A 25662-nucleotide genomic window follows, 5' to 3' on the forward strand; every position below is an offset into this window, starting at 1 on the left:
CTGTTTGATGGCATCATCTAGGATTTCAAAACTTGGAATTTTCCTTCAACTTATGGTCTTACTAAACTTTTTAAACCTCATTACAAGCTGGTTACTCCTTACCAGTTTTTAAAATAGTGCTTAACAGTAAATGTTTAGATTATGGTTGTGGTTCTTATGTGGCGTTGAGTCGTTTCTGGCTCACAGCTACCCTGTATAGAATTTCCAAAGCTGTAAATCTCTATGGGAGCAAAAAGCCTCATCTTTCTCCGGTGGAGCACCTGGTGGATATGAACTGCCAACCCTGCACTTAACAGTCCAATGTGTAACCCACTGTGCCACCAGTGCTCCCCAATGTTTAGGTTGGAGGTTCTTAAGTAAAATAGCTACCAAATGGAGATTATTTCTCAAATCTAGTTAGCAAAAATATTAATGTAGAAAAGGGCAATAGCTATCTAAATTGTATTTTTTCATGTTTAAAACAATCAGATCATTACATGTATCTGTGAATTATACTTATTGTTTATACTAAAGCTATTAATTTAAAATATTTAACAAATTTTGCTCGACAATCTTGATTTATAGATATACTCGTAGCCTGCCTGGAAGGTAAATGGTTCATTAAATCACACATAGTATAGGGGCAGACAGTACAGTTTAAAGAGTAGAGCTTTGTGATCTGCTGTATGCTTTATTATGTGTGGGGTGAATTCTTCAGACTCTGATTATTAAGACAGTGAATTTTGAGTGGGCTTTAAGTAGAAGAGCCTGGTGCATAAATGATTTTTTCCTCTGATTTTTCCTTTCTGTAGCTTCACCAGTGATAATTAAAGAATGGGCAGCTTACAAAGGAAAGTCTCCTCAAACTCCTGAACTGGTGGAAGCGCTTGCGTTCAGGGAATGGACTTGCCCCAACCTAAAGAGACTCTGGCTGGGAAAAGCAGTTGAGGATAAGAACCGCAGGATGCGAGCCTTCCTGGCCTGCATGCGATCAGATACACCAGCTATGCTGAATCCAGCAAATGTGCCCACTCACCTCATGGTGCTCTGCTGTGTCTTACGGTATGTGCTGGGCTGCGCTTGTCTAGGCAGTGGAGCTGGACAGCCCCCGAAATAGCAGTGCATTTGCAGTAAACCAGGGTAGGTTGGGTGGCATCTTAATTGAGAGTTCTTCCAAGTACTGTGTTTGCCTTCTCAAATGTATCTTCTGTATAAAGTACACAAAGTTTATACTCATACTTAAAGTATAAAGTCTGTGGAAATACATCTTAGTGCCATATTCAAATATATTAAAATACAGGCAGTTTTAATATGTTGTTGTTGTTGTTAAGTGCCGTCGAATCGGTTCTGACCCATAGCGACCCAGAACAGGGTTTCTGAGGCTGTAAATCTTTACGGGAGCAGAAAGCCTCATCTTTCTCCCGCGGAGCAGCTGATAGTTTCAAACTGCTGACCTTGCGGTTCGCAGCCCGATAGTTTTAATATAGTATGTATTTTAATTTGTATATATGGAGTCCTGGTGTGGTCTGTGGGTTAATGCGCCAGACTGCAAAGCCATTTGAACTGTAAGGTTGGCGATTCAAGCTCACCAGCTGCTCCTTGGAAACCCTATACAGGGTCACTATGGGTCAGAATCCACTCAACGGCACTTGACAAACAACAACAATGTGTATATATAGTATGTGTATATGTATAATATACATATACACACACACATACATATTGTTAAGTGCTGTCAAGTTGGTTCTGACTCATAGTGACCCTGTTATAGGGTTTATGAGGAGAGGCTGGTGAGTTTGAACTGCCAACCTTGTGTTTCAAATGATGTTGCAGTCCAGTGATTATAATATAGTAAGTATTACACTAGGACCCCAAGTGGTTATAGTATGTAAATTTTTCATAACATTTTGACCATGGTTTTTCTTCAAATATTGAATGTTTTGAAGACCTTGAGGAGGTCTTCCTCCAAAAAAAAAGCGCTGGCAACAAAGTTTGCTAATTTTAATCTTGTCTCATCAACAGTATTTAAGCCACCCTAAAAGAAGTTTCTCACCGCTTGTCTGGCAGTTTGTCATACTGTGGTGGCTTGTGTGTTGCTGAGGTTTTGGAAGCTATTCCACGGTATTTCTAAATACCAGCAGCGTTGCCCACAGGTTTCAGATAGGTTTCAGCTGAGCATCCAGACAAAGACAGGCTAGGAAGAAGGAGAGACGGACTACTTCCGAATACTTAATTACTGAAAACTTTATGAATAGCAGTGGAACACTGTCAGTAATAGAATACTGAAACATGATGAAAAGCACCAGAATATTGTCAGACATAGTGCCAGAAGATGAACACCTCGGGTTGAAAGGCACTCAAAATACGACTTAGGAAGAGCTGCCTCCTGAAAGAAAGTAAAGTTGACCATGATGACGCAAATGGAGTAAAGCCTTTGGGACCTTAATTTGCTGATAGGTCACAACTCAAAATGAAGAGAAACAGCTGTAAACATCCATTAAAAATGAAATGCAACATATAAACATTGGTAATCTTAGGCATTAGTGGGCTGAAATGGACTGGCATTGGCCATTTTGAATCTGACAGTCACATGGTATACTATGTCTGGAATGACATACTGAAAAGGAATGATGTTGCATTCATGATCTGAAAGAATATATCAAGATCTGTCTTGAAGGTACAGTGCTGCTGTCTGTATTAGGATAATTGCCATATGCCTACAAGAGAAAGCAGCTGATGCCAATATTACAATTTATATACCAACCTCCAAAGCCACCGATGATTAAATTAAATTCTACCAAATTAATCAAACATGCAGTCAAGATGTTACTGGCAGTTGGAATGCAGATATTGGAAACAGAGGAAGGATAAGTCATTGGAAAATATGGCCTTGGGGATAGAAATGATGCTGGAGATTGTGTGATAGAATTTTATAAGACCAATGACTTCTTCATTGCAAATAGCTTTTTTAATAAACATAAAGCACAACTATACACATGGACCTCACCAGGTGAAATACACAAAAATCAAATTGACTAATAAATCTGTGAAAGAGATGGTATAAAAGCTTAACATTATCAGCCAGAACAAGGCCAGGGAAGACTGTGGAACAGACCTTCAGTTACTTACATGCAAGTTCAGACTGAAGCTGATGAAAATTAAAGCAATTTCAGGAGAGTCAAAATATGATCTTGAATATATCTCACCTGAATTTAGAAATCATCTGAATAACAAGTTTGATATATTAGACAGTCAGAATTGAAGACCATAAGAGTTGTGGGATGATATCAAGAACCTAATACAAGAAGAAAGCAAAAGGTCGTTAAGAAGATAAGAAAGAAGGAAAAGACAAAAATGGATGTCATTTTGTAGCATAGAGATGCTAAAGCAAATGGAAGAAGCAAGGAGGTACAAGAGCTGAAAAGAACTTCGCAAAAGGTCAGCTCAATATAAATTCAAATATTGTAATGATATGTGCAAAGACCTGGAGTTAGTAAACCAAAAGGGAGGAACACACTCAGCATTTCTCAAGCTGAGGGAACTGAATAAAAAATTAAAGCCTCAATTTGTAGTTTTGAATGATTCTATGGGCAAAATGGATGTTTACAGCTGTTTGTCTTCATTTTGAGTTGTGGTCCATCAACAAATGCAGGTTCTGTGTGCTTTTCTCCCCTGAGCTTAACTCAATTCACGTCATCGTGGTCAACTCTACTTTGAGGAGGCGGTTTTTTCCCCAGTCGCATTCTGAGTGCCTTCACACCTTCCGGTCCTGTATCTGACAACGTTTCTCTGCTATTCATAGAGTTTTCAGCAACTAGCGATTCGGAAGTAGTTTGTCACTCTTTCTTCCTAGTCTGTCTTTGTCTGGAAGCTCATCTGAAACCTGTCTACCATGGGTGACCCTGCCGGTTATTTAAATTACCGGTGGCATAGCCTTCAGAAACACAGCAACCCAAGCCACCACAGCACGACAGACAGATGAGTGGTGGCCGTTTGGTTTTATGTTGATACTGTCACTTTAAATTTCGATGTCAATCCTGATACAATCCTGATATAATTAAGATACAATCAAGATGTTGTCTCCCAAGATGGCGGCTCCTGGAACAGCTGAGTGTCTTGATCCAGAATACAATGGATTTATGGATTCCCTTCAAATTCCTCAGCTGTAAATCCTCCGATCCGCCAAACATACCTTTATATTTGTTTCAGAGTTCCAACACTATCTTGTGAGCCCTCTTGACCTGGTATTCCGTGTTGTTGTTGACTGAGCGCCTCACTGCACGTCTACCCTATCCGCCATCTTGAAGGAGCAAGGCCTGGTAGTGTAGTGGTTAGACGTGGCTGCTTCGAAGATCGTAGAAGAATTGATGCCTTTGAGTTGTGGTGTTGGAGGAGAATACTGAAAGTGCCATGGACTGCCAAAAGAACCAATAGATCTGTTTTGGAAGAAGTGCAACCAGAGTGCTCCTTGGAGGCCAGGATGGCTAAGCTTCGTCTCTCATACTTTGGATATTTTGTCAGGAGGGAACAGTCGCTGGAGAAGGATGTCATGCTGGGTAAGGTGGAGGGTCAGAGGAAAAGAGGAAGACCCCCAATGAGATGGATCAGCCAGGTGGCATCATTGATGGACTCAAGCATGGCAACAATAGTGAGGTTGGCCCAGGATCGGACATTGTTTCGTTCTGCTGTGCATGGGGTTGCTATGAGTCAGTACCAATTCAATGGCACCTTAGTGAGGTTGGCCCAGGATCGGACATTGTTTCGTTCTGCTGTGCATGGGGTTGCTATGAGTCAGTTCCGACTCAATGGCACCTGACAACAACATGGGCAAAATATTGAATGATGCATAAAACATGAAAAGACAATGGAAGGAATATACAAAGTCACTGTACTAAAAAGAAATGGTCAATGTTCAACTATTTCAGTAAGTAGCATATGATCAAGAGCCAATGATTCTGAAGGAAGAAGTCCAAGTTGCATTGAAGGCACAGCACAAGGTACCAGGAAGAGATGAAATACAAATTGAAATATTTCAGTAAAGTGATGTGACACGAGTCATTCACTCATCTATGCCAAGAAATTTGAAATCAATTACCTGACAGCAAGAGAACTGTATTTATGCCCATTCCAAAGAGAGGTGACACAATGGAATGCAAATCATGGAACAATATCATTGATATCCTATGCCCGTAAAGTTTTACTGAAGATAATCCAAAAAGGGCTGTAACCCTACATTGCCAGAAAACTTTCACAGGTTCAAGTCAGATTCTGAAAAGATGTGAAGCAAGGGATATCATTGCTGATGTCAGATGGATCTTGCCTGAAAGTAGAGAATACCAAAAAGATGTATAACTCTGCTTTACTAACTACACAAAGGCTTTCAATTGTGTGATTATGGCAAGCTATGGACAACAATGTTATGGACAGAATGTGTGTTCTGGGACACCATATTGTGCTCATGGAGGAAGCTGTACACAGACCAAGTGGCAGTTGTTCAAACAGAAAAAGGCAACACTGAATGGTTTAAAATTGGGAAAGGTGTGCACCAGGCTTGTATTATTTCACCATCCTGATTCAATCTGTAAACTGAGCACATAATCTGAGAAGCTGGATTACGTGAAGAAAAATGTGGCATCAGGATTTGAGGAAGACTCATTAACAATCTGCGATATGCAGGTAATACAACCTTGCTTGCTAAAAGCCAAGATAACTTCAAATATTTACTAATGTAGGTCAGAGACCACAGCCTTGGGACCAATAAACAACACATCCTCACTACTGGACAAATAAACAAAATTCTTATCAACGGAGAAAAGATTGAAATTGTCAAAAACTTCATTTTTCTTGGATCAACCTTCAACATTCATGAAAGCAGCAGTCAAGAAATCAAATGATGTATTGCGTTTGGCAGATCTGCATGTTGTTGTTGTTAAGTGCCGTCGAGTCGATTCCGACCCATAGCACCCTGTACAGGGTTTCCAAGGCTGTAAATCTTTACGGGAGTAGAATGCCTCATTCTTTCTCCCGCATAAGACCTCTTTAAAATGTTGAAGAGCAAACATGTAAGTTTGAGGACTAAGGAACACCTGATGAAGCCATGGCATTTTCAGTAACTTATATGCATATGGAAGTAAGACAGTGAAAAAAGGAAGATCATAGAAGAATTGATGCATTTGAGTCATGGTGTTCGAGGAGAGTATTGAAAGTACCATGAACTGCCAAAAGAGCAAACAGATCTGTGTTGCAAGAAGTACAGCCAGAGTGTTCCTTGGAAGCCAGGATGGCCAACTTCGTCTTTCAGACTTCCGGCGTATTATCAGAAGGGACCAGTCCCTGGAGAAGGATATCATGTTTGGTAATGTAGGGTCAGAGAAAAAGAGGAAGACCCCCAACAAGATTGATTGGACCAGTGGCAGCAGCAGTAGACTCAGGTGTATCAATGATTGTGAGGTTGGCCCAGGACTGTATAGTGTTTCATTCTGTTGTACATAGGGTTGCTATGAGTCAGTACCAATTCAATGGCACCTAACAACAACAGTAACAATAGAAGCTTTTGGTCAGAAATTTTCCTGTTATATGAGGAAATGCAAAATGTCACTCCAAGACAATATAAATCTGAACTATTTTACTTAATTATTTGGGAGAAAAGTGTCTTTTTCTTTCAGAGCATGATAGGACCTGCTACCCATCAGTCGTGCACTTTCCTGGGCTCTCACATAGCACAGTGCACCTCCTGTACTTAAAGAGCTTGGCTGCTATCAGTGCACAGTGTGCACTCCATCACCTAAAATCACATACAGCACTCTGGGGGACACAGCTGTTCGGGAAAGAGGTCACCTTGTGGAATTTTAGCTCTTCCATCTATCACTCTGCAACCTTAAGTAAAGTTTTTCACTTCTCTCTTCTTAGGTTACTTATTCCTGACATCCAGCTCATAATAGTACCAACTTCAAAAGATTGTTGAGAAGATTAAATGAGTTAATACATGAAAAAGAACTCTGAGCAGGGTCTGGCATCTAATAACCCCACAACAGTTGTTAGCTATATTTTATCATTATTTTTAATGTGGGTTGTTTCAGTTATATTTTAGTGGTCTCTAAATAAAAATTACATCTTTACCTTATTTCTCGTTTTCAAAAATGTGAATAAGTGATGCAACCATTCACTGTGATACTTTATACTAGATAAGATTTTGGAAATATGTAAGTGTAACTCTTACGTGAATAAACACAAATATATTGAGGTACTGTTTCTTGTTATATGTAAAAATATATTTGTAGACAGTAGTTAAGTTTTTGTCATAATTTTTTAAACTTTATACTTTGATAGAATTTAGACTTACTGAAGAGTTGTAAAGAGGATTGGAAAGAGTTCTTGAGTCTCTTTCACCTTGCTTCCATAATTGTTAACATGCTGCAAAGCTGTGTTGTCATTATCAAAATTAGGAATTAACATTAGGAAATCCTATTAACTGTGTTGTAGAATTTTTTCATATTTTTCAATTTTTCCACTAATACCCTGTGTGTTCCAGAATGCACTTCAATTCCATTTAGTTGTCACGTCTTCTTAGTCTTCCCTGTTCCATGACAGTTGTGTATCCTCTTGTCTCTTTAAGTGTGTTGGTCCGATATTTTATAGCATACCCCCAGTTCTGAATTGTTTAATTAGTTTAGTTTTTTCCATGTTTGAATTAAGGGAAGAAGACCCCAGAGGTGCTGTGCCTTTTGCAGTACTCCAGTGGATATGTGATAGCCACAAAATCCATGCCAAATTCTGGGGGGTGAGGGGATGGATGGCAGGGTTGTTGTTGTTAAGTGCTGTTGATTGGGTTCTAGCACATAGTGACCCTGTACAGGGTTTTCCGAGGATCAGCTGGTGAACTTGAACCATTGATTTTTCAGTTGAAACTAACCTTGCAGTCCAGCGCATTAACCTACAGCACTATACCTGCACTTCGAGGGTGGCAGGGGATGAGATTAAGTACGACTTGTTGAAGTCTGAGGGAGCATGTACACATTTTATTTGGAATTTTTACGGGAAAAATTTCCCTCTTCTCCCTGTATTGATTCAACCATTTACTTTAGGCTGATGATGGACTGTATACTCTCTACTTTCAGTTACTATTTTTTCTTTTAATAATTAGTAAAAAATTTTTGAGACATACTTTGATATTATACATATTATCTTTCTTTTCATAAATTTTCATGCACAAGTTTCTATTTCAGCTTCCACAAGTGAGTCTTGCCTATTGCTGTGGTGTTCTAATGGTGATTTTCTGCTTCCTTCATTCCTTCTGAATTGAACTTTTTCAGTAAAGAAGAATTGTCCTTTCTCTTTTGTTTATCTACTCCGTCGTTTATTTGTATCAGTAGAAACTTTTGGCTCTTTTTTTATATATATAAATTATTTTGTTGCTCAAATAATTTTGGCTTTGGCTTTTGGGAGCTCTTTCAGATTGGCTTCTGTGCCCTTTTGACAAATTTCACCTTTTTTTTTCACCTCTAGTGTTTCTTACCTTTCTGCCTCCATAAGATGCTTGTGGCTCTTATTGTTTCTTTCCTTACTTAGTCCTGGAATTAACCCTTTTCTATGTAGCCTAGATACTTTTCATTGGAAAATGGTATTTAGAAATCATGATCTTGGCAGGAGGTGTGTGCTCATCACAGCTTCTTGGCTCTCAGTAGACACATGTATTTGTATATATTGCTCAAGTGTTTTAGTTAATTTGAAATGGTATTCATATTGTAATGATCATAAGTTTATTTGTTTTTTGGAGGGGTAGTACCCTAACACAATTTCAGACATATTTTTGTTTGATTTTTCTAATAAACAATAATATTTTTCTATGTAACTATAGTATAGCCATTAAAATCAGTTGATGTTGATAATTTATTACTATCTAATCTTCATGGTGCTGTGAGTTCATATACTGGACTGCAAAGTCGGTTTGAACCATAAAGTTGGCAGTTTAAGCTTACCAGCTACTTCTTGGAGACCCTATACAGGGTCACTATGAACCGAAAGTGAGTCGACAGCAGTTAAAAACAACTCTCTTCAGAATCTCTTTGACCAGTTATTCCAGTAATTCCTTTTAGCAAAATGATCCATTTCAGAAGCTCTCTCTGCATTTATATCCCATATCCCTTTATTTATTTATTTTTATTTTTAATTTTTTAAAATAAATGTTTTATTGTGAATTGTGTGATAGTCTACATGGGAGAATATCAGTTTTACATTCATTCTATCATCTATCGTTTGATTGGCATAGTTACCATCCCGTCCATGCATCGGCACCCAACCAAAGGGTGTATACCCTGTAAGCCTATATCCCCCACCACAGTCCTCAGCCCCTTTACCATCTCCTGATCCCAAGTCCCCAACCACACCATCTCTTGACGTCGTCTTCTCTGCCTCCATCTCAGGCCTCACTGCTTCTCTGGGTAGGATCCGGCTCTCCACTTTTCTCCATTGCACATCCGTTTATTTTTCTTCAATCTAGAAAAGTTCCTCCTTTTGCTTGATTTTCGTAACTTGGCACTCTGAAGAGCAGGGACTGTGAGCTGCTTATCCCTGCCCTGACTGCACTCAGTTGTGTGTCTCTGGCAGGAATTCTCCAGGAGTGGGGGGTGGTCCTCACTGCATCCTGCCTTGTGATACTTAGATTCATCTGTCTACTGCTCAGGGTGCTTCCCTGTCTCCTGGTTGAGGTGGTGGTCACTGTGAAGTTCTTTTTTCCCCTTTATAATGAATGAGTATTTTGTGGTAGAGGTACCCTGGAACTATGTAAGTGTTTCGTTCCTGCTCAAAATGTTTACATGTTCATTTATGTGTTTATGTTAGTATGGGCTCATAGCTTCCTAATTAATTCAAAGGCATATATAGTCAATTACTACTTGTATTTATTTATTTTTAAAAAAAGCTTTTATTGTAAATTGAGTGAAAGTTTATAAGGAAGATCATCAATTTTACATTCAGAAAATCATACTTGTATTTATTTTTGATGCTTGTTTTTGTTACTTGTTTGGCCAATGGATCCTTGTCACACTGACTTCTATATTCTTTGATGTAACTGTCATTTTTTGAGTGTTTCTTTACTTCACTGAAACTGTTCTAGACTCATAGTACACTTTCCCTACCTCAGCTCTGGAACCACCCTTTATCTAATCTCTGGTCCTGTTTATGGAGGATGCTTTTAGAAGCCATGATCTTAATGGCAGGTGGGCTTATTGTTTTTAGAGTATAGCTATTTCCAGGCCTTCTCAGTGTAGTTGTATGTATAACATATATCTGTATTTCTGCTTCTAATTGAAAGCAGGAAGTTCACAACAGTCTTTCTGATTGACACCATAGGCTTCATTCTAGTTTTCTCCTTTTCTGTATATCATATTATCTGAACTTTTGTCAGTCAGAAACTTGGGCCTAAATATCCTTACTGTGCTTACTCTTTTGATCAAGTTCTCTGTGTATAATCCAGTTTCCTATTGCTTCTCTTCCTTTTAATGCCTTCTTCACTTCATCTAGGCTTAACCACCCTCTTCACCTCTGCTGGGTCCTGGCACCACTTGTTGAGCTGCTACTTATTCCCATGCAGACCCCTTTCTCACCTTTTGAAGACCACACTTTGACACTTCTCACATCCCATTTTGGTCCACCAAGGATTCCTCCACTGTCTCTTAGGTCTCTTAAAGTCAATAATTTATTTAGAAAGATATCTAATTTAACTGAGGTTGTTTAAATAGAAAAAAGTGTGCCAGTTTATTAACTTTACCACTGTTGAAGATTAACTAGTTGGGGAAACTAGGTTTTTGTTATTGTTATTTTTGTTTTGTTAGAATTTCCTGGTTTTCCCTTGCTAAATTCTGAAGTGTTTAATAATAGAACGTTAATTTAAGGGCATGTGTTAATCAGTAGAAGTTTATATATATTAGCCAGAAATGTAAGATTAAGGCTTCAGGTGGTCAGCAATCAAATTAGTATTATTAAATTTGGTTACATTGTTTGTATTTTTTTCTTCCATATGTAAATGAATTTTGGCCTTTAATCACATGGAGCATATGGCTCTCGACCATATAACTGACCTGAAGATGACACTGTGATTACTTGTAAGGACAAAAGTATTGCTGCATAAACCCATGGCCTATGCAGCTGGTGATTACCTATTGTACAAAGCAGTAGCATGTGGCATTAACAAAAGATGATGATGTTGTGTTGAAGGGAGCATGAATCTGTCCACATTATTTATGTCTTATAGCTTCTTTTTTTAACTTTATGGTAAAGTTCATACTCCTTAGTATGACAGAATAATTTAGTCTCATCTTCATATCTGGCTGCTTTTCCCCAGGTTTTTCTGTTCACTCAACTACTTGGCAAAGATCATGTGGAGCACTTGCTTTGTGGCAAGTGCTGCAACATGCTAGGAGTGCAGTGGTGAGCAGAGAGGGCAGTGTGTCCTCTGTTCATGTAGAGGGGGCCTTTCACATCATTCTCTCTTCTGCTTGCTGGTTTGGGCTTTTATTGTTTCGTTAGGTTGGAGGGACTAGAGTTCCCCATCCTGTCCAACACCCACCTCCGTCAATACCTCAGCTCATCCTTGAAGTCCTGGTTAGATGGCCTTCTTAGTACTTTTCTCAGTTTTGGTATTTGTCCTACTCCTCCATTTTAAATATGATCTTTATTGTTGATTTGAAAACACTAAAAAGCATAAAGATTAAGTTTTACATGTCTTAATCATTAAGGGGGTTCATCTTCATACATTTCTTTGTCCCTTTTTTCTATTGAGCCTTATGGGCTTTGGAAATCAAAGTCAGTAATTATTGTAGTTTAAGTTTCTGTTGGATAAATTTATCACATTCTTGGTTATGAAGAGATTGGGTTGCTTTGGACTTGGAACCATAAGGTTGGCAGTTCAAACCCACCATCTGCTCCTAGGAAACCCTATATAGGGTCGCTTTGAGTAGGAACCCACTTGATGGCACTTATCCGCAACAGTAGTTCTAGGGATGGGTCACATCAGGTCACTAAAGTTTTCTAGTTTGTAAAAATTGGCTTAGTTTTTAGATGCTGAAAAGGAGAAGCTTGTTAAAGGTGAGGTGGTTTGGAAGAGATTTGAGAGAAAATGAGAATAACTAATGGGATGTGATCCCAAGAAGGTAGGAGAGCATGGGATCAGGACACAAGTAAATGGGTTAGCTGCTCCTGCCCTGCCATCTTCCACTTACAGTATGTGCCTCACTTCTGTGTTTTGGGACACTTGGGCATGAGGGTGAAAAAGAACATTATGTCATGTTCTTTGTCTTAATGATGTGGTAGGATATACTGCTAAGAGGGCCAAATTCAGTAGGGGTCTGAATAAGAGTTCTTCCATAATCTTTTCCAAGATTGTCCAAAAGTGAACATTTTGCTACAATCATTTAATCCTTCTGCGTGTTGCCTAGATTGCTTGAATGTAGGTTGCAGACATGATGCCCTTTATTCCTAAGTGCTTCACCCCTTGTGTTTCGTAAGAACATGGACTCTGCTGTTTGTTGGAAGACTAATATTGAACATCTCATTTATAGACCGTATTTGGATCTTATTGCTTCTCCCAATAATACCTTTTAAACGAAAATGTTGGATCTCAATTTACATTCAGTTGTAATGTCTCCTTCCATCTGGAACAGATAACTTAGTCATTTTTTATATTTTATTTATTCATTTGTTTATTTTTGAAACTTTGAAGACTTCTTATTTTGTAGGCCAAGGATCAGAAAACTTTTCCTCAAAGATGCAGATACTAAATGTTCCATCTTTCTGAGCCAGAGTTGCTGTTAGTACTCCTCTCTGTTACTACAGTGTGAAGGCAGTGACTGTCACAGTAAAACTTTACTTACAAAGCAGGTGGCCAGCCCAGTGCTGTAGTTTGCCATTCCTGTTGTAGATATTTCTCAATTTACATTTGCTGATGTTTTAGGGACTAGTTTTAGTATATCCATTCTGGCAGGACCACCACAACATGTGCCATATTCTCAATGCATCATAAGCAAGGAACAATAGAATGAAAAGATAATGGAGTTATTTTACAAACTTTTCAAGCTTCATTGTGTCTATGTGTATGTATATATGTTTAATTAAAATGCTAGATTATGACAGTAATTGGGATGGAGATAGGAAGAGTATCAGTCAAATCCCTAGAATCTTCGGTAATAAACAAAGAAAGTTGGTGCAAAAGAGAAGGTTCAGTGTGAAGTACAGAACAGAATAGAATTTCTTTATTGGGGATACATAGAAAAAAGTACCTCATCCAAAAGAATGTATATATACATACTATCAAATTGTGTTCACTCCTGGAAGAACTAAACCAGGATGCGGATGGAGTTATAATAGTAAATCATCATGAGATTGAAAGTATGGGATCCCAAAACCAAGAATAAATAAACTTACCTGCATCTGATCTGACTGTATTGTACAATACTGAATTGCTGTACCATAAAAGTTAGCTGTTCAGCTCCCCTGGTGTGCTAGTTGGTCAGAGTCTCTTATTCGAGAGATAGTCATCATTGATCCCTCAAATGACGTCGCACCCTAATGCCTGGGAACAAGTGAGGCCTCTTTTGTACCTGTTACACAGCTCTAGCTTTCCTTGGAATTCATGCTCAGGATAAATAGTTGCCATGCAGTCTGCTCTAATTCATAGTACCTCTATGTAAAACAGAACAGAATATCAGGTGGCATGTTTGAATTCATTGTTGTATTTACATTGGAAATTCATCTCATCAAGTGCCTTCGTCACCCTCGCTGACCTTCTGCTTCATCAGTCATGTTGTCCTCCTCTAACTGTTGATCATCCCAATAATGTATCTAAAGCCAGTGAGTCTAATAGTGTTCTTTGGCGTGCCATAAATGTTTCTTTGGATAATTTTTGGAAGTAGACTACAGGCCCTTTTCTAGTCTGCTTAGTTCAATGTCTCTGCTTAAATCTGTCCACCATGAGTGAACCTGCTGGTAGCAGATCACTGGTGGCATAACTCTCAGCATTACAGTAACATACTAGCCATCACAGTACAATAGACTAACAAGAAGTGACTCATGCATAAATGTACAGTGAAAAAAAGGAGATGAAGATCACAACTTTTATAGCATTAGAATGATTCTAGAAATTATATAGACTTCTGTAGTGAAAAAAATTAAAGCCTAGAAAGATCAAACCTTTTACTCTCTTAAAGGTTCTAAAGCTATTAGTGCATCAAATAACATTTTTATACTCTGTTAAGTTGCATTAAAAAAAATATGTAGAGAAAAATTTCATAGAAATGCCTTAAGTATATTAGGTAATATAAAAGGGATATGAAAACTATTCTAAATGTATAGGCAGTAATAGCTTGGTTAAATGAGATTAACTAACAACAGTTCTTTCCTTTCTTATTAACTCAGATGTCATTATTGCTAACCGTATTGTATGGTATTTAATTTCTATATTTGAGGAGCTCTGGTGGTGCTGTAAGATAAGGTTGGCAGTTAAAATCCACCATCTATTCCATGGGAGAAAGAAGAGGCTTTCTGCCCCTGTAAAGACGTATAGCCTCAAAAACCCCATATACGATAGCAGTTGAGTGGTAATCGACTCGATGGCATTGGGTTTCATTTTGAAAAAATGTAAATATGTATGTATATATCTTTATGAATATACTTCAGACCCTTTCTACATTCAGAAAGGCTTTCAGAGGACTGAACAGTGAAATAAGATAAATGTTAAGTTTGTTAAAATGGAGGAAATAGTAGATAATCTAACCAACAAGGTGTTTTTGTTGTTTAGGTGCTAAATTGGCTTCTGAAAGACTCAACCTGTAGGAAAAACAGGAAAGTTCCTTCATACCCAACTTGTCTGGAAAACTCTTTTTTGGTTCAAACTTTTAAGATACTTATTATAAAGAATACTGTATATTCAGTGATGAGCATAATCTTTTTTACAGTAATTTTTTTAGCCAGAATGGGCAACTTTCTTTATATTTGCTGTTTCTTGTATCAGACCCAGATAAAACTCTATAGGACCATTGTATTTAAAATTTATAGAACCAATTTTTTTTTTTTATGCTTATGAACCCCCAATGGAAGTTTTAAAAGTTGTATAACATTTATCAGCGTAGAGATGCTAAAACAAATGGAAGAAATGAGGTACAAGAGCTGAACAGAAAATTTCAAGTTCAGCTCAAGACAAAGTTAAATAAATATTACAACAAAATGTGCAAAGATCTGGAGTCAGAAAACCGAAAGGGAAGAACACGCTCAGCATTTCTCAAGCTGGGAGAACTGAAGAAAAGACTGAAGCCTTGACTTTAATTATTGAAGGATTCTCTGGGCAAATTATTGAATGATGCAGAAAACATCAAAAGAAGATGGAAGGAATACACAGAGTCACTGTACCAAAAGGAAATGGTTGATGTTCAACCGTTTCAAGAGGTAGTATATGATCAAGAGCCAATGATACTGAAGGAGGATGTCCAAGGTACAGTGAAGGAATTGGCAAAGAACAAGGAACCAGAAATTAATGGAATAAAAATAGAAGTCTTTCAAGAAAGTGAGGCGGCACTGGAGGCACTCACTCATCTATGCCAGGAAATTTGGAAGACAACTATATATGGCCGACTGATTGGAAGAGGTCCATATTTGTGCCCTTTCCAAACAGAGCTGACCAAACAGAATGCGGAAATCATCGGACAGTATCTTTGATATCCCATGTGAGTAAAGTTTTACTCAAGGTAATACAGAAACAACTGCAACCATACATAGACAGAGAGAACTTCCAGAGGTTCAAGCTGGATTCAGAAGAGGCCGTGGAATGAGGAATATCACTGCTGATGTCAGATGGATCTTGGCTGAAAGGAGAGAATACCAGAAAGATGTTTACCTGTATTTTACTGACTATGCAAAGGCCTTCGATTGTGTGGATCATGACAAGCTATGGACAACATTGCGAAGTATGAGTATTCGGGAACACTTAATTGTGTTCATGAGGAACCTGTACATAGACCAAGAGGCAGTTGTTCAAACAGAACATGGGCCATTAAATGGTTTAAAATTAGGAAAGGTGTGTGACAGGGTTGTATTCGTTCACCATACTTACTCGACCTATATGCTGAGCAAATAATCCAAGAAGCTGGGTTAAGTGAACAAAAATGTGGCATCAGGATTGGAGGAAGACCCAGGTGCACACCCTCCCTGATGTTAAACCATTCAGTACTCCCTTGTCCTATTCTAATAACTATCTCTTGATCTGTATGCAGGTTCCTCATTAGCACAATTAAGAGTGTAGTAAAGTTTTACTAAAGGTAATACAGAGATGGCTACAATCAAACATTGACGGAGAACTTCCAGAGGTTCAAGCTGGATTCAGAAGAGGCGTTGGAATGAGTGATATCATTGTTGATGTCTGATGGATCTTGGCTGAAAGCAGAGAATATCAGAAAGATGTTTACCTGTGCTTTATTGGCTACACAAAGGCTTTCGATTGTGTGGATCATGACAAGCTATGGGACAACATTGCGAAGTATGAATATTCCTGCACGCATCATTGTGCTCATGAGGAATCTGTACCTGGACCAAGAAGTAGTTGTGCAAACAGAACATGGGAACCCTGAATGGTTTAAAATTAAGAAAGGTGTACGACAAGGTTGTATTCTTTCACCATACTTGCTCAACCTATATGCTGAGCAAATAATCCAAGAAGCTGGGTTTTATAAAGAAAAACGTGGCATCAGGATTGAAGGAAGACTCATCATTAACAACCTGTGATATGCAGATGATACAACCTTGCTTGCTGAAAGTGAAGAGGACTTAAAACATTTACTGATGAAGATCAAAGAGCACAGCCTTCGGTATGGATTACATCTCAATGTAAAGAAAACAAAAATCCTCACCACTGGACCAATAAACAACATTCTTATCAATTGAGAAAAGATTGAAGTTGTCAAGGACTTCATTCTTCTTGCATCAACTATCAATGCTCATGGAAGCATCAATCAAGAAATCAGATGACGAATTGCATTAGGCAAATATGCTACACGAGACCTTTTTAAAGTGTTGAAGAGCAAAGATGTCAGCTTGAAGAGTAAGGTGCGCATGACCCAAGCCATGGTATTTTCAGTAACCTCATATGCATATGAAAGCTGAACAGTGAATAAGGAAGACTGGAGAAGAATTGATGCTTTTGAGTTATGGTGTTGGAGGAGAATATTGAAAGTACTAGGGCTGCCAAAAGAATAAATAGATCTGTGTTGGAAGAAGTACAGCCAGAGTGCTCCTTGGAGGCCAGGATGGCCAGACTTTGATTTTAATACTTTGGACATATTGTCAGGAGGGACCATTCTTTTGAGAGGAATATTATGTTTGGTAAGGTGGAGGGTCAGAGAAAAACAGGAAGACCCCTAGTGAGATAGATTGGAAAAGTGGAAACATCAGTGGTTTCAAGCCTGGCAACAATTGTTAGGTTAGCTCAGGACCAGGCAGTGTCATTCTGTTTTGTATAGGGTCACTATGAGTCAGTACCGGCATGATGGCACCTAATTTAACAACATATCTCTTACACATTTAAACTGACATAACAATTTCCCCGAAGTTTAAAATAGGGCACCAACCATCCCTCATACTTCTCATCTGAACTCGATAATTCATTGCAGTGACTACAAAGAACCCAGATACCATACTCACAGTGTGTATTAAGGAAGACAGCAGGTTACAATGCAGGATCAGATCATTAGGATAGCTTTTGTGCCATGCCTGCAAATAGGCCTCTCTCTGTGGCCCTTAGTCCCATATTCAGTGTTATCTTTCCTTTTACTATAAACAAAAAATATGACTACTATTGGGACAAAACGTGGATCACATCTCAAAATCATAAACAAAGACCAGACAAACTGGTCAGATAGAAATTGGTGTAGGCCTGAGATATGGCTCTTCAAATCTAGAACTGTACTCACCTCAGTGGTTCAATTTTCAGCCAAGCATTAAATAGGTATATCGGTGGGACAAACACACTGGTGAGATACATACATCATAGATTGGTCAACCATTTGAAATCAAAAGGATTACATTTACCTAAGAACAAAATTCAGATGAGTGGGGAAAGGAGGGATGGAAACAAGAAACACAGGGAGCAAGTGGGGTAAGTTATATTACACTTAGGAGTTTGCAGTCGAGGTAAAAAGAAGTTCCTTTTGTATTAGACTTATATTTCACTCAACGTAATGTCCTTCATGTTTTTCTACTTTGTAAGATGTTTCAGGAATTTATTTTTCTTCATCAAGTAGTCTTCCCTTGTATGTTGTTGTTGTTTTGTTGTTAAGTGCCATTGAATCCGTTCCTGTTCGTAGCCACCCAGTATAGGGTCTCCGAAGAGCAGCTGGTAAGCTTGAACTGCTGACTGTGTGGTTCAAACTGATTTTGCAGTGCAGCACATTAACCCACAGCACCACACCCGTACTTAACCATATTTTGCTTATCAATTTACCTGTGGGCACTTAGGTTGTTTCCTTTGTTTTGCTATTGTGACTAGTTCAGCAATGAACATAGATGTGCATATATCTGTGTGTGACACTTCTATTACCTCACTAGGGTATATACCTAAGGAATGGAATTCCTTGGTGATTGGTGGAGGTTGTATTTACAGTATTCTGAGGTAACATCAGATTGTTTTCCACATGGATGTACCGTTTCAAATTCCCACCAGCAGTGGTGAAGGTTTTAGTTTCTCTATATACCATCTATCACTTAGTATTTACCTTCCTTTTTTATGTATTTGTTTTTTAAAACCTTAATATCCTAGTGGAGGTGAAATGGTATTTCATTGCAGTTTTGGTATACATTCCTTGGTTGACTAATGGTACTTAGCATCTTTAGCATGTGTCTGTGAGTATCCATTTTGGTAATGTGTCTGTCCTTGTGCTTTCTTTTTTTTTTTAATTACCTGTCTTTTAGCCCTTAAGTTATAGAAATTTTCTATATATTTTATATATTAGACACTTAACGGTTGTATTATTCCAGTACTTAAACTTATTTTTTTTTTTAAATATCTGTTAATTAACTCAATGGAGCTTTTCTCCTTTCATTTAGTTTATGTTCCCTTGGATGAATACTAATTGATAGCATAGATTTTAAGCACTTTGGAAATTTCCTCAGCTAATGGGAATGGAAAGGATTTTGCTATAACATCTCACAGTTCTTTAAACTCCTTTTGAGTTATTTGCCAAAAACAACATAATAATCTATCATTACAAGTTCTTTTTAATGGTTAGTTGGCAATTTGATTAGGTACTTGTTGAATGTAATAATTATTTCTGAACCATTCAACTTGCAAAAAGATTTATTAGTAAGTTACTGTGATTAGTTGGAGTCCTGGTGTGGTGCTGTGGGTTAATGCATCAGACTGCAAAGCTGTTTGAGCTGCAAGGTCTGTGGTTCAAGCTCACCAGCTGCTCCTCGGAAACCCTATACAGAGTCGCTATGGGTTAGAACCAACTTGATGGCACTTAGCAACAATAACAACAGTGATTAGTCACTCACATATACTAAAACAATATTTGCAATTGTACCTTTGGTAGCCCTCTTTGAGACTTTTCCATTCTGGGTCAGTGCACCATGTGAGTTAAGAGGAGCATGAAAATCACGTAACTTTGTTTTTGTAACGTGCTAAAGGATCTACACCAGGGAAACCTCAGTATATTTGTATGTATCCTGAGGGTTACATGTACTCATCTTGAAGACCTTTTAATCAATAGTACCTGTGTCCTGCTTCTGGTCAAGTTTCTCCCCCACCAGCCCTTTCTCCTCTACCGCCGCCTGTTCTCCTGCTGCAAGAACACCTCAATTGGAGAATGTTCACTTAATTCTTTTGCCTCTAATTATGAAATTGAACTTACTTATTTTAACTAAGATTTTCCTTCTGGGTACCTTATCTGGAATTACCAAAGCATGTCAGTTGGTGGTTAAGGGTTTAAAGCCACTAATAGTAAGGTATCAAAAATCACTGACCAACTAGTTTTCAGTATATTTAGTTTAGTATAGTATTTTTAATTACTCTAAAATAAAAATATGGTCAGCCCAAGTGATAATTAGATTTTCCTTTGGAATTGGCATAAAGTAAAAACAGAAAAGATGATCACGCAGTCCTCATAGGCCTTCTTGCCTTGAGTTATCCTCACATGTATTTAGCACCTAAACAGTGACGTTTTTCATGTAATTGGTGAACCTGTTTATAACAGTAAACTTGTAATAACAGTAAACCTTTTTCTGTTCACTCTAGATACATGGTGCAGTGGCCAGGAGTGCGGATATTGCGTCGCCAGGAACTGGATGCTTTCCTGGCTCAGGCATTATCCCCCAAGCTCTATGAGCCTGACCAGCTCCAGGAGCTTAAGGTAAATTATAAGCCTAATTTTATCGTCTTGGGAAGTCTTGTTTTGGATTTCACTATAACACAGTTAACCTTCACTGGGCAGAAGTGCTCAGTGCACTAAGCCAAGACAAAAAGAGTAGTCTTTTATAGTTATTGATTTTGCCATCCCCAGATTGGAAATTATTAATTCCACTTTTCAGATAAAGCTTTTCTTTTGTTTACCAATTGATGTTTGTTCTTGATCTTCACAGCAGAAGATAAATGTTCTTTTTTATTTTTAGTAGATGATTCCAAACCTTGGGAGGGCTTGATATTAAGAGTTTCTGATATCTAGCCAGAATTCTATTACTTATTTCATTCCATTGTTCCAATTACAGCTCTCGTTTTCTCTTTAAAAATATTCTTTGCCCTTTTACTTTTGTAATACCCTTTTTTTCAAAAACAAAACAAAAAAAACACTTGGAAAACAAAGTTATGTGATCATCCCTATTCACCTGAGCTTAGCATTTAATAGCATATTTCTTTTTATTTTCCTTTCTGCTAAGTTCTTTTGTTCTTTCATTGTTTTGATAATTTTCTCCTATTTATCTAAATGTTAGTGTGCATATCTTTTTTAGTATAGTTTTATTAGTTGCTGGATTCACATGGTTGTGATTGTTTTTTAAATTTCTGTACTAAATTTTAGAAAGCACGAGACTTCAAAGTTAGCTAAATTCTTAGATCTACTTTTTCATTTATTCAGGGGTTTTTCTTTTCATATTTTTTGTTGATTATTTTTTATAAAATTTGATTTGCAATCAAATAATCTGTTTTGTTAAAATTGCCTTCACTTTTAGATCTTTCTGCCGTTCTTTACGAAGGCATTCTTTCCCCATAGAGGGGTTTAGACTTGCTTTATAGATTTGCAGTCCTCTAAAGCTGGTGCTTCCCTAAATTATTCTGGTCAATTTAATAATTTGTTGATGAGCCTCATTGACTGTGCCAAGCACAAGTCATTTATGGCCACCATTATGCTTCCCTTTAACTTTGGGACAAACTAAGTTTAAAAAAATCTTCAAATTGTATTCTTTACTTTGTAGATGAAGCTTTTCTGTTTGTGAGATATGACTTATTTTTATGTGTTTGAATTTAAATTTGCGTTTATTTAAAAATGTTTGGTCAGGTTTCTCCTACAACACAGAATGACAGAGACTAAGTACAGGTTCTTATTCCTTGTGTTCTTACCCAGATTGTTTCGCCACCTCCGTCTTCATTACCAGAGTGTGCTTTCAGGGGTGTTGTAAATACTTTTATGATAGTGTGGTGCCATCCCTCTACCTCTACTTCCTGTTTCTCTTATATAGATTTTTACATCAGTATTGACATCCCAGTTCTGAGAATCAGACCACCAGGTATCAGGTATGCCCACTAAGCCTTATTCACCATCAAGTTACTTTGACTCAAAGTTCATCTTATATCCCATATTCCTTTCATTTTTGGATCGACACATAGGATATAACTTTTGAAAGAGTCACAGTCTTAAGCTTTCATTTTGGTTCTTTTGAGATCTTAGTACTTTCATGGGTTTCCCCTTTTTCTTCATCTAATGCCAGACAATTGTAGAGAAGTATTTAGAAAGGTATAATTTATGTATATTCCAATTTCACTCATCATTGCCTTGCTTGTCTGGCAATCTATAGTTCACTTTAATAAGGATAGCCTACACCTTTATGTACTTCATGTTCACTGTTACTATAAATTCTGAGAAAGCTATAAAGAAAATTATCATTCAGTTGGGGAAAGGATATAGGCATTTTTGTTTGTTGTTTTGTTTTGGTGGTGGTTTTTCTTAAAGAAGGATGATTCCCTCAGCTACCTGACTGAGTATATGAATAGTACAAAAATGTGTATGCATAGCTGAGGGTCCCAAAATTCAGTGATAGAAAAATGGCTTTCAAAATGGCTTTTTTGTTTAGACATTAAATATATCCATATGAAAGCAATGATGATGCTTTTCTATCACACACCATTTCACTGTATATGATATAGTCAACTCTTGATTTCGTTGTTGTTGTTTTAGGGGCCCATTGTCCAGTTTGTGGATTGCCCAAACACTATTTTCTTCTCCTGTGTATTATCCTCTGTATGGTTATAAGCATTGCTATTAAAGGAGAAGAGAAAGAAAAGATCAGTTCTGGCAGTTAGGCCTCTTGTTAGCTTTTCTGATTGGAGGCTTTGTGGGAAGAGCATTTGAAACCATTTAATAAAATGAATTTTTAAGAATTTCATTCCATCCATGCTTTTCCCAACGATTTCCATGAATAGTTGAGAGTGCTATGTAGTTCCTTGAATACCTGTAATGGTGATTGATGGGCCTCATTTTTTTTCCTGTCACATTTTTGTAAGAGCTTCTGCTAGGTTAGCAGCATAAATATAGTTATGAAAGTAACGGAGCACTGGCCCTTTGTTTTAAGGCGGGTGGGGGTAAAGGATGAGGAGAAGAACCTTTGTATAATTACAATATTGTTCAGTTTCTTTCTCCTTTGCTCTCAACATTCCTATAATGGCCTTAAATTCTTTTAACAGTTTCACATGGCAAGTGCAGAATATAAAAGATGGAAAATGAAGAGCTTTAAAGACAGTATTAGGGGCGAGCAACATGTCTGTGATACCTGTAAGAGTTATTTTGCATATAGGTAAATATGACAAATTAAAGTAAGAGTCTTGTTGCCCAGTAAATAGAACTCGAACGAAGTAACTGCACTAAAAATTGCTTCTTTAGCTAATTGGGCTGAGATTAAATTTCATACTTGCATTTCCTCTAAAGTCAGAATTTTTGTCTTTGTTGCTCTAATGAGGAACCCTGAAGAATGTTGAGTAATTTTAAGTTGTTATAAAAGAAAAAGGCTAGAATGTGAATACTGTGGCTATTTTTGCTATCAAGGACTTTGATTCTGATTCTATCAGTGACCAGTTTTGTGGTCTGGAACACTCTGTGACTGAGTTTATACAGTATTAATAATAGTACTTATAAAGTTACTGAGAAAAGTAAATGAGATATAGTACATATAAAAATACTTTAGAGTACTGTTTGATGCATATTTATTATGTGTCCCAGAAATATTAGATATTATTTATATAATTAATAATTGGGGGCAGTTGTGGTTTTTTTTTTTTTTTTTAAGTATAACACTACGTAATGTAATTCTTTAAAATTCTAGAGTGAGGTTAAATCTACATATTTTCACATTGCTTGAAAACAGCTTTTATTTTGAGGAATTTTCTCTGTTAATTTCGTGGTGGTGGTTATTACTAAAACAGCAAATAGTTTTAAAACTGTAGGCACCATATTTTAAGTCCCATAAAAGCACAGTTCTTCGACTAATATTGAGGTAACTTAAAAATTATATGTGTGTGTGTGAGAGGGTAATCTAGACTTTTTCCATTTCTCCTGTAGCAAATTAAGATTATGGTAGTTTTAATTTGGGTGCTTTTGGGTTATAAAGCATTTGACATTGTTTCTTAAACTTGGTATACAGATAAGCTCTTTGCTCAGAAAATGGCTTTGAGTTAGCATCATCAGATAAGTATTTGAGTGTGGTTACGAAAAGCATCAACTAGTTTGATGCTTCTTCATATTTTTATGAACAAGAATTTTTAGCTTTTTTAAAAAAATTTGAATAGCAAACATCTTTTAGACCAACATCAGTTCACTCATTTCTTTTCATGAATCCTTGGTTTAGAGTCCCCATTCTCTGTATATTGGGTGGGGACTGGAAGACTTTTGGAGTCAGTCCTCTGCACCAAATGAGGCACCATATCGCTCTGCCTGCTACCTTCAACTATGAGCTGAGTGGTTCTGGCTTATGGTGCTATTTGACATTGATTGAGTGATGTGTGTGGCAGCTTTTTGTCAGTGGGAAAGTCTTGCTCACATGGAAGGTCCACTGTTACCACTCCTACAGAGAGACAGTCCTAGAGAAGAGCTCAGGTGTACTGTTGCTACTGGCATGGAAGTGGACAAGGTCCTATGGGACAGCCCAGGTTTGTTTCTTGACCTTCCCCTTCTTGAGTTCACATGCTGGCATTGCTTTGCAAGTTTATAACCAGTAAAGGGTGGAGTGTCAGCTTTGGGAGAGAGGAAGGCTCCCTCTTGAGATGAGGATGAGATTTTTTTTTTTTTCTTTCTGCATCTTAGGAATAGGGAAGGACTACTCTGGAATCTATTTGATTTATTTAATCAAAGGGAATTATATATGTATTTATTTCATTTTGGTCCAGTCTGACCTTCTCTCTTTACTTTCTGTTCATAAATTTAAAAATGCATCTAAGTTTATTTTCCCAATTCCCACCTGCCCTTAACTGACATACTTTTTAGTTAACTGTTCACCAACTACACAAGAAAAATAACAGCCAGTTCTACATATAGGATTGGGGAGTATAGCTAGGCACTGTTTATAAATTTATGAATAGACTTTTCCAGGTTTTGGGCATTCTTAACTGCATTGGCTATAAAAATAAAACATTTGGAAAACAGTATTAGCTCAGATTGGGTAATGTTGACACTGAAGGCACAAAACAGTAGATTGTCAGACTCATTTCTATTTGGCATTGGAATGATATGCTTTTATCTTTAATGAAAAGCCAATTTGCCTGCCATAACTAGGCACTGCTTAGATGAAACCCATAAAGGTAGCATTCTTAATAAACCTTCATTTTAGAAACTAAGTGTGCGAAGTAAAAGAAACTAGAATAGAATTAAAACTTTTTCCTGGATAATCCACAAACCAGGTCTTCCAAGTACAGATAATCAAGAGTTGACTGTATTTTTGTTAGCACTTATTATCCTGCTCATCGTATGTTAGCATAAGGGGTCATGTGAAAGGAAGAAACCTTGTCTTCATTACTAAGTGAGAAAGAACCGTGAAATAGAAATTTATACTTGGTTATAATATTATGCATTGTTCAAATATGATATTTTTGTTGTTGTGTTCTTTCATTTATAAGCTATTCATTTTTCCTAAAACATTTTGACAGTCTCATTAATAAGTTGCTATCTTGAACATGAACATGTAAAATAATGTAAAAATAAAGTGCAGTCTTATTTTAGAGTTAACTATACCAAGTAATCTTTGAACATAACGACTTGAGAAATCTGAAATCTTAGTGTTTCCTTTTACAACCTTTGTATTAATGTTGCCAGTGTTTAGAATCTGAAGTGTAAAATAAAATTTTATTCCATAATTACATTGCAGTATTCTTAAGTGCTAAGGAGACTATTGATGATTCATTACTTTGTTGCAATTAAACTTAAAATACAGTACTACTTTAACTTGTGT

At 37.3% G+C, this 25662-nt stretch overlaps 1 protein-coding gene across 2 annotated transcripts in view; it reads left to right on the top strand.

Moving 5' to 3' along the window:
- FAM120A (family with sequence similarity 120A) overlaps window positions 1-25662 on the top strand; it is a 203013-nt gene that overhangs the window by 145594 nt on the left and 31757 nt on the right. For both annotated transcript variants that reach the window (XM_006876241.1, XM_006876240.1), the window contains 2 exons: window positions 792-1041; window positions 20252-20366. In XM_006876241.1, coding sequence (XP_006876303.1) covers window positions 792-1041; window positions 20252-20366 — 365 coding nt within the window. The remainder of the gene's footprint in view (window positions 1-791; window positions 1042-20251; window positions 20367-25662) is intronic.

Source organism: Chrysochloris asiatica, unplaced genomic scaffold, assembly GCF_000296735.1.
Source record: "Chrysochloris asiatica unplaced genomic scaffold, ChrAsi1.0 scaffold00369, whole genome shotgun sequence".
Taxonomy (NCBI): domain Eukaryota; kingdom Metazoa; phylum Chordata; class Mammalia; order Afrosoricida; family Chrysochloridae; genus Chrysochloris; species Chrysochloris asiatica.